Consider the following 13,227-nt stretch of genomic DNA (forward strand, 5'->3'; position numbering starts at 1 on the left):
AAGCATACAAAAAAATATTTGACTAAGTCTATCATAGTAAAAATATATTTTTATAAATAAACAGCTGGAAGAGTAGAACATTATATTATGGTTTGTTTTAAAGTGTTAAGTGTTTTGTATCCAACTAAATTTATTATAATCAATAATTGATTAACATAAATATTTTTTATTTAATTAGTGGCCAAACTGGATTACAGTAGTGTTCAGTCAGAAATACTACTGTAGCACAATATATTGAGGAAATACTGTATATTTATTTGTTACCACCCAAACTAAATACTAAACATTTACTTCCAACTAAAAGCCCAGGTAGCTCACCTGCCAATGCATGCTGTATCTGAAAGAGCAGTAAGGATAATTGTTTAAAAATATATATAACAAATCAGAGCATCTATCTCCAATCATCATAAATAAAATAATACAAAATAATTTAAAATGCTTACCTGAGTCAAAAATAGTAATATAAAAGGTAAACATAAAGGTCTATGATTTTCCATGATGTGCATTTCAAAAGGTTACATCCATAGGGAGCTTGCTTACAGAAGCTCTTCTGAGATAATTACTGGGAAGTTAAAGGTAGATCATCTCAGTAGGGACCAATGAGAGAGCCTCAAAATCAGGACAGGTGGATTCCTCCATATGCCTCTGGGCTTAAGAGTACAGGTATCATATTGATTACAGGAGTGTGTCTGTGTGTAATAGAGAAGAATGAATTATATCTATTTAGGATTATGATTATTAGGGCTGTCAAACAAATAAGAAACCATGATCCAGTTAATGCATGCAATATACTGTGATTAATAACAATTAATAGAAAAGTACATACATTTGCTCTACGTGAGCTAAAATTGAGATGGGTTTTCATCTGTAAAAACATTGCAAAAGTATGAACCTCTTGATTATGTCTAAAGTTATGATGTAACAAAAAACACTGTTTTGAAACCCCTTTATTTAACCTCAGTACCAACTGTTTATCTCTTAAAATCGTAGATTTTAGCTGAACAGGTGATGTATTTTCAGTGCTTTCGGACAATATAAACAACTAAGTCTGAATGCCATAATTATGATTAAAGGGATATTGAAAGTGCATTGTGGGAAGATATATTTCCAATAATGCCTTTACACGTTTTATTGAAATGCCTTTTCTTACTGGGATATTGATTTCACACTGGGACGTATTGAATTACAGAATGATGACTTGAAACCCAGTTGTCATTCTGAATGTACAGTGGCCAATACTAATAGGTGATAATGTTGGTTTAATCCATCAGGTTTAGTCAATAATGAGAAGATATTTATTTATGTGTCTATTATGTGTATTGTTGTTGCACTTGAGATAAGCATTAAGTAATATGCTTATAGAAAGAGAAATACCACATAGATAATACCTTTCACCATCACTAAATGTTACTGGCACCATAGACATGGAATAAGACTACATCCATGACAAAGGAAAGGAAAAGAATCAGCTATACAAGCAGCTACACATCACGATGAGGGTACTGCTGATGTGTCTTCTGTTTTGGTGTGGGTGTTGCGTTTGTGAACGTGATAAGAGTGTTGCATATAGCGGTTTTGTGAAGGACAAAGAAGCTGGCTGACAATGGTCCATCCCCTTTCCCCACCACTCACACTGTACCTGTGATTGTCCTAAGCTTATATGAGGAATTTCAGCGGTCCCATTGTGACAGTACATATGTGCTATGCCGAGCATCTCTTCAGTGGGAACTATATCTCCGTCCTGGGTGTCCAGTAGCTGATCATATTCAATTCAAATAGCATTTATTTCCTGGAACTTAATGTGTTGTGACAAATGCTACAAGACACATGATAGCATAGAACAGAAGAACATGTACAGGCTACAGTAAGAAAGAATATAATAATTCCATGCCATGTAAATCGTCTTTACATATCCAGATCAAATAACTACTTTAGGAGTTTGACTTTTAGAGCTGGCACAAAACTATAAGTTGCTCTCTTATAGTTGAATGGGAATTCTAACTATTGAGACAGATACTCAAGGTTTTTGTTCTTTTTTTCTTTTACAGTTTCTCACCCCCATTTCTGTATTTTGTTGGTGTGGTTGTTGTTTCCTTGTTCCAATGGATCAGGATTTCTTGTTCATCTCTATTGAGGTTCCATGTGTGTGTGGGGTAAATACCATTAACATACTCCTCTGTAAGTTTTACATTTAATGTATACATGCTCAGTGAACCTAGTTATTTTGTACCTCTTTATTTAAATGAATTGACTAATACGGTTCCCAGTGATATTTGAATTCAGACAGAATATCTCTGTTCAGGGTCCCATCCCACAGCTTTCACCAGTCACAAAGAAATACTGCCTACTCTTATTTAATGTGGTTTAACGCCCTGAGTGAAGCTCTGTTAATTACTTATTAAGAGAGCTTCATAAATGTAACCATTTGTGTTGCATTTGTGTTGCATTTATCTCCAACCATTACCTATTATTTTGTTAATCTTTTTGCTTTATTTAAACATTCAATCACAAATCATTATAAAAGGTGATTGGTTACATCAAGAGTTTTACAACATTGTCTACTGTAGCTTTGAATCATTGTCAATGAAAATTGGTGCAATTCAACTTTCAGGACAAATGATAAACCTATACTCTAAACATTCCATCTTATCATTAATGATTGACACCACGCAGTTTGGGAATACAATAGGATGAGCTGTATTTAGTTTTTAACACAGAGAGGGGACAGCATTGAAGGCAATGGAAACATTCTATCCAAAGCTACCAGATCTAACCTGTCATCCATAGTACTGTATGACCAATGGTATTGGTGGAGTGTGTTCTCTGCTCTACTTTCTCAGTTACCCACAGACAAATACACAACCACTGTAACACAACATACTTCAAAACAAGCCTATGGAGGCTTCCTACTTAGGGACTCATATTCTTTTTTATATACTGAAAAAGTGCATCTTGTTTCTCATTCAATTTAATTCAGAGAAGAGCATTCATGTTTAAATGCAGCAGTTTAAATGTGATGCAAATAGTTGTTCAGTCTATTAGTATTTCATCAGAATGTGTATTTTTGATTGCAATGATTTATTATGTATAATTCTAGGAGTTTGTATGTTTTGAGGTTTGCATTGAAAATAAAGCCCCCCTTTTAATAATACATTTTACGATCTTAATCTTAGGATGGTTTGACATGTTGGTCACAAACAGCATTGACATTAGAGGAAACATTTTCTGACAGGCAGACGATGACAGGCAGACTTTGATAGAAGCTGGGTTTCCTGCAATGCAAGACAGGGGGTATGATAAGAGATGAAAACAGATGATTATCACAATAATTATTGGCTATGTGTTAGGTTATAATGCTTTATTTCAAACCTCTTGTCTGTTATGTCAGTCACTCTGTTTAAGTTTATGTCCATTTACAGTGATAAAAAAAAAAATATATATATTAGCTCACCTCTAAGTAACACTTCTCTTTCCCCGATAGACAACTGGAAAAGAAGACAAGAATATAATAAATACAGTCTGAACTCTTATGACTAATTTTGTATGATTGACAAGCGTCAATCTGGTAGGACTTTGCAAAAAGATTCAAGACCATGATGTTTGTGAGTACATTCAATTTGGATCGGGGAGATCAACGTCACATTAGAGAAAGGTTATATCAATAGAGAAAGGTTATGTCACTAGAGAAAGGTTATATCACTAGAGAAAGGTTATGTCACTAGAGACAGGTTATGTCACTAGAGAAATGTTATGCCACTGGAGCAATGTTATATCAATAGAGAAATGTTGTATCAACAGAGAAATGTTGTATCAATATAGAAAGGTAATGTCAATAGAGAAAGTTTATATTAATGATTGTTTGAATTTTGGGGTTTTAGGCTGGGTGTCACTACAATCCCTTTGTGACAACAGAGATACAAAACGGCTTTACAAAATACATTGATTGTGTCTGTCCTCTGCAATCTCTCCTGAGATTGAATTTAAAGGCAGTAACATTTGAAAACCTTTTGAGATAGTGGTCACTAGAAAACGGATCGGTGTTAAACGTATTGGCTACGGTTTACAATAGCAGTAAAGAATGTTAGCTTAGTTGCCCAGTGAAGTTCCCCCGCGGACACTTACCCAGTCCTACGTTGTTTCCGGAGCAGGACACTGCAAGAACAAGAACAAAGCCATCAGTGACTCACAGTAGACGTCATCCGTTTATTACAGAAGGTATTTAACCGTCTGACAAGCTAGCAAACAAGTAGCACACATACCGGAGTAAACCCTCTGGTGACAGAAGTTGACTTTGGTCCCGTCCTGACCGACAGGCGCCACCACCACTGTGTAGATGTCACCACACATGACATCAGCTATGTCACAGAAGCGGCTCAGGGGGGTGGGCTCACAGGTGTAGTTGGAGCCTGTCCCGATCAAGTCCACTGTGTAGTTCTGGGGGCCGGAGGAGCGCCAGTATATCCTCACAGAGCTGTTGGCCATCCTGTACAGCTTGACACTTGACGGACAGCAGGCACCTAGTAAGAAATATATAGAGAGGATGCAAAGAGTAGAAAGACACTGGCTTGAATGAAAACTATTCTCCTGTGTACTCTGAGTGTGTGTGTGTGAACAGCTTTTACTACACCAATGCAATCAAAATAATTCTGGAAGTACTTCCCAGTCCCATTTTTGAAAGAGTTACGTTTAAGGATAGAAGTTATGATTGGGATAGGGTTAGAATTAGGTTAGGGTCAGGAATTATGGGTTAGGTTTACGCTTAAGATCTAGGGTTATGTTTAGGGTTAAGGTTAGGTTTTTGTGGTAAAGGTTATGGTTGTCAAGGTTAGGGATTAGTAAATATAGGATTTTTAAGAAGAATACATTTTGATGCATGTTAGACATTTATGAATTTGACACTGATCTGGTGGGAACTGGAATGTCTCCTCACTGGATGAGAATCCATGATAGCTGCACTCAGACTTGTGGCCGGTCCGGCTGATGGCCTCCAGACTGACGCTATAGCTGGTCTCACAGGTGATGCATCCCATCAGGCAGTGCGTGTCCATGGTGTGGCACCGGGCGTGTCCCCGAGATGATATCAGCGATGTGATGTAGGAGCCTGCCCCTGTAGCAGGGGACCAGGTGACATTGGTCATGGCCTGGGTCACCTGGTTGACTGTCAGGTAGGTAGGACAGCACGGACCTGGGGGCAGATGGGGGAGACCCAGTTTACAGTAAATCTACGTATCTAGGTGAGGGAACTAGTAATAATACAGCATGACACACCTTGACACACACACACACACACACACTAACAAGTACACACTTGACATTCACACACATACACACATTGACACATGGACACTTGGCAAACACACCTTGACACACAGACACTCTAACACACATTCATACACCATGACACACACACCTTAACAAGCTCAATTAAACACCTTGACCCAGATACACCGTTGGCACTGTTTTAATACACCCACATGTACACCAAATACAAGGTTCAAATGACACCCTACTGCTTATATTGTGTTACCAACTAAAATGTCATTTGGGTGGCCCACATCGTAAACATACAGGGTTTCCCCTACCTGTTTCGAGGGGAACGCTATAGCTGGGCAGGCTCCGCCCCACAGCCGTACTGGCATAGGCTGTGACATCATAGGTTGCTCCACAGGGCAGCTGCGTGAGCTGGCAGGAGGTGGTGTTTGACTGACAGGTGTGTGTGTCGGCGAGGCCCACGGCTGTGACGGTGTAGGTGGTGTTAGGGGTGTTGGGGGCCGTGTACAGGACGCTGACACTGGTGGACGAGTTGGTCTGAGACACACTCAGGATCTCAGGAGAACAGGGGTCTAGTGGAGAGACCAAGGGTTCATTGGGTTGGTTTATTGGTTTATTGATTGAGGCGGTTACAATTTATTTGGATGTTTAAGATGCCCAACAGATATTCAACAGATATTACCAACAAGCTAATATAAAAAAGCAAAGAAAAGGCTTAAGTTTAAGTATAGGGTTAAGTTTAAGTATTGGGTTAAGTTTAGAATTGTCAGAGTAAGGGTTAGTGAAAGGGTTAGGGATAGGTTGAGGTTTAAGGTTAGCATGAGTGTCAATTGTCAAATGTTATTTTTATATGTTGATAATCTGTAGACAGTCTGTAAAGCATTGTTTTCCTTTTTACACCTTTGTAAAAAGGTGGACTGGTCATTGTTTCTGTTAGTCACCTGTCTCAAGTGTGTCTGTTAGTCACCTGTCTCGTGTGTGTCTGTTAGTCACCTGTCTCATGTGTGTCTGTTAGTCACCTGTCTCGTGTGTGTCTGTTAGTCACCTGTCTCATGTGTGTCTGTTAGTCACCTGTTTCGTGTGTGTCTGTTAGTCACCTGTCTCATGTGTGTCTGTTAGTCATCTGTCTCAAGTGTGTCTGTTAGTCACCAGTCTCATGTGTGTCTGTTAGTCACCTGTCTCATGTGTGTCTGTTAGTCACCTGTCTCATGTGTGTCTTTTAGTCACCTGTCTCATGTGTGTCTGTTAGTCACCTGTCTCGTGTGTGTCTGTTAGTCACCTGTCTCGTGTGTGTCTGTTAGTCACCTGTCTCATGTGTGTCTGTTAGTCACCTGTCTCATGTGTGTCTGTTAGTCACCTGTCTCGTGTGTGTCTGTTAGTCACCTGTCTCGTGTGTGTCTGTTAGTCACCTGTCTCGTGTGTGAGGGCTGTGCAGGTACGATTACAGCCTCCCATCTCGCTGCATGGCGTCACCACGGTCCGGTACTGGCTGTTACAGCGCAGGTCCGACAGAACACACACCGGAGCCGTGTCCTTACATTGGACCACGCTATCAGTCTCCACCGCCATGGTCTCGTAAAAGTCCACCCCTCGCACCGATGACCACGTAATCTCCAGGGTCTCCGTGGAGATCAGATCTATGGTAACGTTCTCTGGGCAACAGGGAACTGGGAAGAAGGAAGAGGTGAGTGACTTGACCAAGATATGCTTGTAAGTGTGAGTGTGGAACAGAAGGGTTAAAATGACGAGACCACTGCCAATGGAACGCTTCTGTTCCTCACTCAAAACTTTCCTTTTCAACTTTTTTGGAAAGGAAAGAAAAAGTGGTCTCTTAAAAACATACTGGTCGTGTAGTTCAACAGGTCTCCTGGTGGACTGGATCCAGCCTCGTTGTAGGCAAACACGGTGCTGAGGTAGGCGTAGCCACACAGGCACTGGAAGTGACAGGAGGTGTCGGTGGTGTTACAAAACTCCTCCACCCCATCGTCTCTCTTGATGAAGGCGGTGTAGAACTCCACCAGGGACGTCTCGGCCCACCTCACCACGCAGCTCCCAGCCTCAGGCTCCTCTATCCAGGTACGGTCCGGAGGACATGGGACTGAGGGTCAGAGAGTAGGTATGAACTGTACGACCAGGCATCACTTAACATGATTAGGCCCCACACTCTGCCCCACTGACCCCATCCCCTCCTTCTTTCTCCAGATCATCTCTGAAGACCTCCTCTCATTCCTCCCTTCTCCCAATCATCTCTGAAGACCTCCTCTCATTCCTCCCTTCTCCTGATCATCCCTGAAGACCTCCTCTCATTCCTCCCTTCTCCCGATTATCTCTGAAGACCTCCTCTCATTCCTCCCTACTCCCAATCATCTCTGAAGACCTCCTCTCATTCCACCCTTCTCCCAATCATCTCTGAAGACCTCCTCTCATTCCTCCCTTCTCCCAATCATCTCTGAAGACCTCCTCTCATTCCTCCCTTCTCCTGATCATCCCTGAAGACCTCCTCTCATTCCTCCCTTCTCCCGATTATCTCTGAAGACCTCCTCTCATTCCACCCTTCTCCCAATCATCTCTGAAGACCTCCTCTCATTCCTCCCTTCTCCAGATCATCTCTGAACACCTCCTCTCATTCCTCCCTACTCCCAATCATCTCTGAAGACCTCCTCTCATTCCACCCTTCTCCCAATCATCTCTGAAGACCTCCTCTCATTCCTCCCTTCTCCCAATCATCTCTGAAGACCTCCTCTCATTCCTCCCTTCTCCCGATTATCTCTGAAGACCTCCTCTCATTCCTCCCTTCTCCAGATCATCTCTGAACACCTCCTCTCATTCCTCCCTTCTCCAGATCATCTCTGAAGACCTCCTCTCATTCCTCCCTTCTCCTGATCATCTCTGAAGACCTCCTCTCATTCCTCACTTCCCTTATCTTCTCATCCCTGACTACTGGCTGCGATTCAGGAATCCCATTCAGAATTCCTGGTGGCCAGACCCGCTCTCCTCAAGAAACGCTCTGACTTGTCTGACGTCAAACACTACAGATTGGTTTCCTTCTCTATCTGCTTTCCAAATCATTCTTCTCTATGCCTGATATTATTTTAATAAGAATGAAGATTGGGCAACTACACTGAGTTCTCCCCTGAGAGCAGCTAACAAAGCTGCTATAGTGATGACACTGAAAATACTCATACTCTTTCACTACAGTATATTATTACAAATATATGTGTATACCCTGTTATTACATACCTACTCCTTTAAAACAATTGTTCTCACAACTCACAATAATTTTCATGTGCCCCTAAGATTGGGTTAGTATCACATTTAGAGGTCAGGGTTCAGAGGCGTACATACATGTTATGAACTCCTCAGGATCAGAGGGGTTGCTCGGTCCAGCGCTGTTCTGGGCAGTAACGTTCACACTGTGGTTCTGTCCGCAAAGCAGTGGGCTAATAATACAGTAGGACGCTGAGGCAGAGCAGTTCTGACCCGACGAGGCTCTAACTAAGTAGTCATCAGCACCTTGCACTGTCTGCCAGTAGACCGTCAAGCCCACGGACCGGCCCTGGGTCACGGACACTTGGATGGACTCGGGACTGGGTGGACCTGCAACAGAGAAACAGACACACCCCGACTAATGTAGATGAACATACCGACCAACACACTGTAACAGCTAGTGGTCAATTACTCTGTCTGTCACTACAACAGACACTGATACGATGTTGCAGCAGCCCCTTGCCAGACCCCCCCCCCCCCCCCCCCCCACACACACTTTGTCATGCTTACGTGTGATCTGACACACGGTGAGGTCATCTCCGTAGCGACCATCCAGAGTCCAGGCCACTCCCTTGATGCAGTATGTGGTCCCGGGTTCCAGGTTGTTAAAGGTCACGAAGGGCTCGGTTGTGTTGAGCGTAAGGACAGAGCTGGAGCCCTGTCTGACCACGCCGAGGCTGTAGAGGACGGCGTGTTGAACTGGAGACCAGGTCAACACGATGGTGTCGTTACTGGGAGAGGTGGACTTGAGCCCCGGGGACCCCACCACTGGGAGGGGACGGAAGAGAAAGGAAGATTATTAAACCGATATGAGACTGTGGTGGAGGGCGAGGGCGAGGGTGAGGGCGAGGGCGAGAAAGAGAGAGAGAATAAGGGGAAAAAACAGCGAGAGGAACTGTCAGGTAAGGAAACAAATCGGTTCCGGGCAAAGCTTGAAAAGAACATTGAAAAAAATGAATATGTGAAAATATGACCCAACTGAGTCATCTTTGTTACAGTGGGTGTAAAATAGAGTTGATCTCCATGTGCTTATGTTACGTTCCGATTTCTTTAGGAAGAAGAGACAACCCAGTTCTCAGGGTTTCACTTTTCATGTCCTGATATGTCTAAGTCTAATATAGGGAGATACAGTTACCAGTGCAGCACAGTTACAGCTCCAGGCCCTGATCACAATGGAGCTGTAAAACTGCACTCCATAATAGCTCAAGTAGGATGTAGCAGCCTTTTAAAAACTGAAATGTATCCCTTAGTTTGTATACAGAACAATATGCACCTCTCGCGACTACCAGTCTCTCAGTAAAAGAGCATCCTCTAAATGACTTCAATGGAAATGTGGTTCGGAAACAAAGGTTGTACATGAGACACCTGAACGGGACACACAAACTCAGGAAGGTGGGTCACGTACGCGACCCATTATGCCCAACCCGTTCTGAACAGGAGTGGATTGACACGTATCGATGAGTAAGCAGGCATATATGAAAAGGTGTAATCAGAGGCAATCACCTGTCTTGCTCAGGACGGCTGGTGAGGGCTGACTACGTCCTGGGCTGCTGACCGACATGACACTGAGCCTGTAGTCACTGTATGGGCTCAGTTGCAGCACTGTCCCTGGGGAACTCGGCACTGGGGTCTCCGAGAAGAAGTCTCCCACCGGGGACTCGGCCCGCACGATGTAGCTGCTCGCCCCTGACACCTCACTGAACTCCACCGTCATGCTGTTGCTCTGCTTGGAGTAGGCCTGATTTACGGTTGGTACAGGAGGGGCTGGTGGTCAGAGGTCACACAAGCACGCACGCACGCACACACACATACACACATACAGTTTGCTTAATTTTCTTCCCAGACACTTCAGATGAGTTACACACAATAGTTAAAAATAAAGTTAGCCATAAAATAAAAATGGTTTTGCTGAGGGAAGGGAACAGCTACTTCCATGTTCGCAGAGCAAGTGAGGGAAACAAGCCATATAGGCTACACCAGTTACGCACATTATCATCTTATGCAAAGCATGTAGCTATAAAGCAATTTCATAAAACGTAAGATGCCCAACACGCACACGTGTCCATTACGCGTGCACATCACATACCTGAGCTCTTTTCCAACGCTGCGCTGCTCAGGACATTTCCCAAGGTATCCATGGCCTCAACCTGTAGGCTGTATACCGTGTTGGGGGAGAGAGTGTTCACGGAGCCCATTACGGTGTTTCCGCTGAATTGGGCGAAGACGGACGGTCCAAGGGAGTTAATTGGTGAAGCAGAGATTTTGTAAGAGCTGGCGCCGGAGTAATGACTCCATCGCACCGTCATACTTTTTGAGGTTACTTGGAACACCGATATTGTTATGTCTGCAAAAGTGTGAAAACAACATAAATCATGAAATACATTTTAGGCAAAGTATTTTCATACGGTTTACATACTAATGGTTTAATAACCGTAATACGGGATAATCTGTGCATTACAGAAACGATTCTGTTTATAGAGTGTTGTTTTATAATTACCGTTTTGCATGGCAGATATCTGAAAAACAAAACAAACATGTACATTTAGTTGGATAGCGTGATAAAAAAGCAGCCATTGGGAGGAACGCCCCTCACACAAATCATTACAAGGTTAAGTGGTTTTCATCGTTTTTCCCCTAAGGCAGATTACACCCATGTATGCTATCATATTCTCCCTGCATGGGAGCAGATGGGAGCAGCACATTTGTTCCGCACTCAACAGATCTTTGGAATGGTTAGTAAGTGAGTGCAGGGATTTTATTCTCTGCTCAGAATTAATTTGTCCATTGCGTCGATGTTGGGCATGCATTTTTTGAAAACAAATTTACACGAAGTTGTTCTTAATTATGAAAACAATCTGAAATGAAAACGTCTCTCCATTGGTCTCTAAGCGTTTATAGAATCATAAAATGGGAATGCTTTCAGATTATTTCAAGGACATAGCAGAGTACAATAAAGTCTTTCTTTTTTTAACACAATCTTTATATGTCTAACTAATGTAAAATATATATGTTCTTACCTCAGATAAACTGAATGAAAGCACAACCGTTAACACTTTCAAATATATTGATCCCATATTTCAAATGTGGAGTTGCAGAGCTGCTGCCTTGAGGCTAAGACGTATACTAATATTATTTCAGACTTTTACAGCGTGGTAAAGTCAAAGGCCATTTTTTTTAATTCATGAAACGAAAGTCTTTTATTGTTTCAGCGAATACCAAGAGCGCAGCGCGTGGGCCCTCCCCCGGTCGCGCGCAAGCGAGCCTATCAGAGAAGGTAGGACTGTCTACTTACCTGAAGGGCTGTATGGAGAGACAGGTGCACCGTTACATTACACTGCGTACTTGTGACCCAGTAACAGACTATTATCATTACTTAACAATGGCAGTAAGTAAATGCAGCCTAATAAATGGCATACAAACAAAAAAGGTTGTAGAAAAGTTTTTTTTTATTTCCCTGGATATGTTTTTTGGGGGGTTCTAGGTAGACTTTGTTCGGTTTTAGGTGGAACATGGGTTCTGGAATAAAAACATCCACCCAGAAACCAAAACATGTCATGATGTTGAAACCTTCAATTGGTTAAATAAATGATAGACATTTGAAATTTACAATTATAAAATAAAAACAGGATAGATTTAAGATTTACTTTATCGTCCATCAATTATATTTGTTTGTACTAATTCAACAGCTCACAGAAAGAGATTTTGATTAACAAAAGTATTCTTTATAAACTTTCCCCTTGCGATGATATTGGAGATGAGCCTTTTTTTAGAATGTTTTGTGAGGTTGGTGACCACATTGGAACTGATCTTAGACTGCCTCTTCATACAGAATTACACTGTCTGAGACCCGCGGAGCACCTTTCCCAGTCTGAGGAATGAGGCCTCACACACACAGAACTGTACAGCTAAACATGTATATGGTTCTAAACAGAAGTCATAATTAATATAGACTTAACTTACATTGGTATTTGAATGATACCTTGTTCCCTCCTTCAGGTTTTACACAAAAACTAAAGATCTCTAACTCTCCAATTGTGGTCCTCAGGTTTTTCATTGCCTGACAAACCCTCTTCCTCACTGTGCGTGTAGGCAAGATACATGTGTGTCCTCTATCAGGAAAGCAGTGAATCCTATCATATTATCCTATTCAAATAATCATAGTATATACAATGGATCAAATATTGAATGGGTGACAAAGACTGCTCTAGTTAGGTGATTAGGTCCATTTGGTCATGCTTACTAGGTCATTATGAAACGAATCAACGTATAAAATACAAGTAGGCTCCCGTAATACATAACCCTAACCAACCACCTCTACACGTGAGACATGGATATAATAGGTCTAAGCAACGCCCCATCAGGCCTTTTACATGGGGGTCACTGTGCGTAGCATTATACCCCCGCTGCCACCGGGCCTTACCTGATGTTCTGGCTGAATTACACTTGAAAGAGTTTGATATCAATAAAGTACTATTTGATATATTTTTTACCCGTTTTCCATTTCCCTAAGGGTTTGGTGCTGTATTCCTCTTCAATACCATTATCAGGTTCTTGATTAACCAGGGTAAAATTGGACTACTAGACTTTAGCCTCAGAATGGGAGGTTATCAGTCAAAAAGACTGGATTACAGTGCATCTGATTTACCAATCTGAGCAATTCCATGCTATCAACACTGGATTGGTGCCATA

The 13,227-nt window shown here is 42.1% G+C and overlaps 1 protein-coding gene across 1 annotated transcript; it reads right to left on the reverse strand.

Moving 5' to 3' along the window:
• Positions 1-2,657: 2,657 nt before the first annotated feature.
• On the reverse strand, positions 2,658-11,638 carry LOC105021197 (fibronectin type III domain-containing protein 7). The gene is made up of 14 exons (XM_013140085.3): positions 11,556-11,638; positions 11,036-11,054; positions 10,625-10,882; positions 10,042-10,302; positions 9,049-9,306; positions 8,617-8,868; positions 7,115-7,369; positions 6,681-6,938; positions 5,583-5,843; positions 4,931-5,185; positions 4,260-4,517; positions 4,123-4,152; positions 3,452-3,485; positions 2,658-3,272 (listed from the first exon to the last, which is right to left on the reverse strand). The coding sequence occupies exons 1-13, from the start codon at positions 11,610-11,612 to the stop codon at positions 3,454-3,456; spliced, it is 2,454 nt and encodes an 817-aa protein (XP_012995539.3). The 5' UTR covers positions 11,613-11,638; the 3' UTR covers positions 2,658-3,272; positions 3,452-3,453.
• Positions 11,639-13,227: the final 1,589 nt, after the last annotated feature.

Source organism: Esox lucius, chromosome 3 (assembly GCF_011004845.1).
Source record: "Esox lucius isolate fEsoLuc1 chromosome 3, fEsoLuc1.pri, whole genome shotgun sequence".
Taxonomy (NCBI): Eukaryota; Metazoa; Chordata; class Actinopteri; order Esociformes; family Esocidae; genus Esox; species Esox lucius.

Excerpts from the sequence above, each read along its gene's own strand:
- LOC105021197 (XM_013140085.3), bottom strand. The coding sequence starts at position 11,612 with ATGGGATCAATATATTTGAAAGTGTTAACGGTTGTGCTTTCATTCAGT. Across the intron at positions 5,186-5,582 it reads TAGCGTTCCCCTCGAAACAG|GTCCGTGCTGTCCTACCTAC; the intron begins GTAGGGGAAACC and ends ATCTGCCCCCAG. Across the intron at positions 4,153-4,259 it reads TCACCAGAGGGTTTACTCCG|TGTCCTGCTCCGGAAACAAC; the intron begins GTATGTGTGCTA and ends TTGTTCTTGCAG.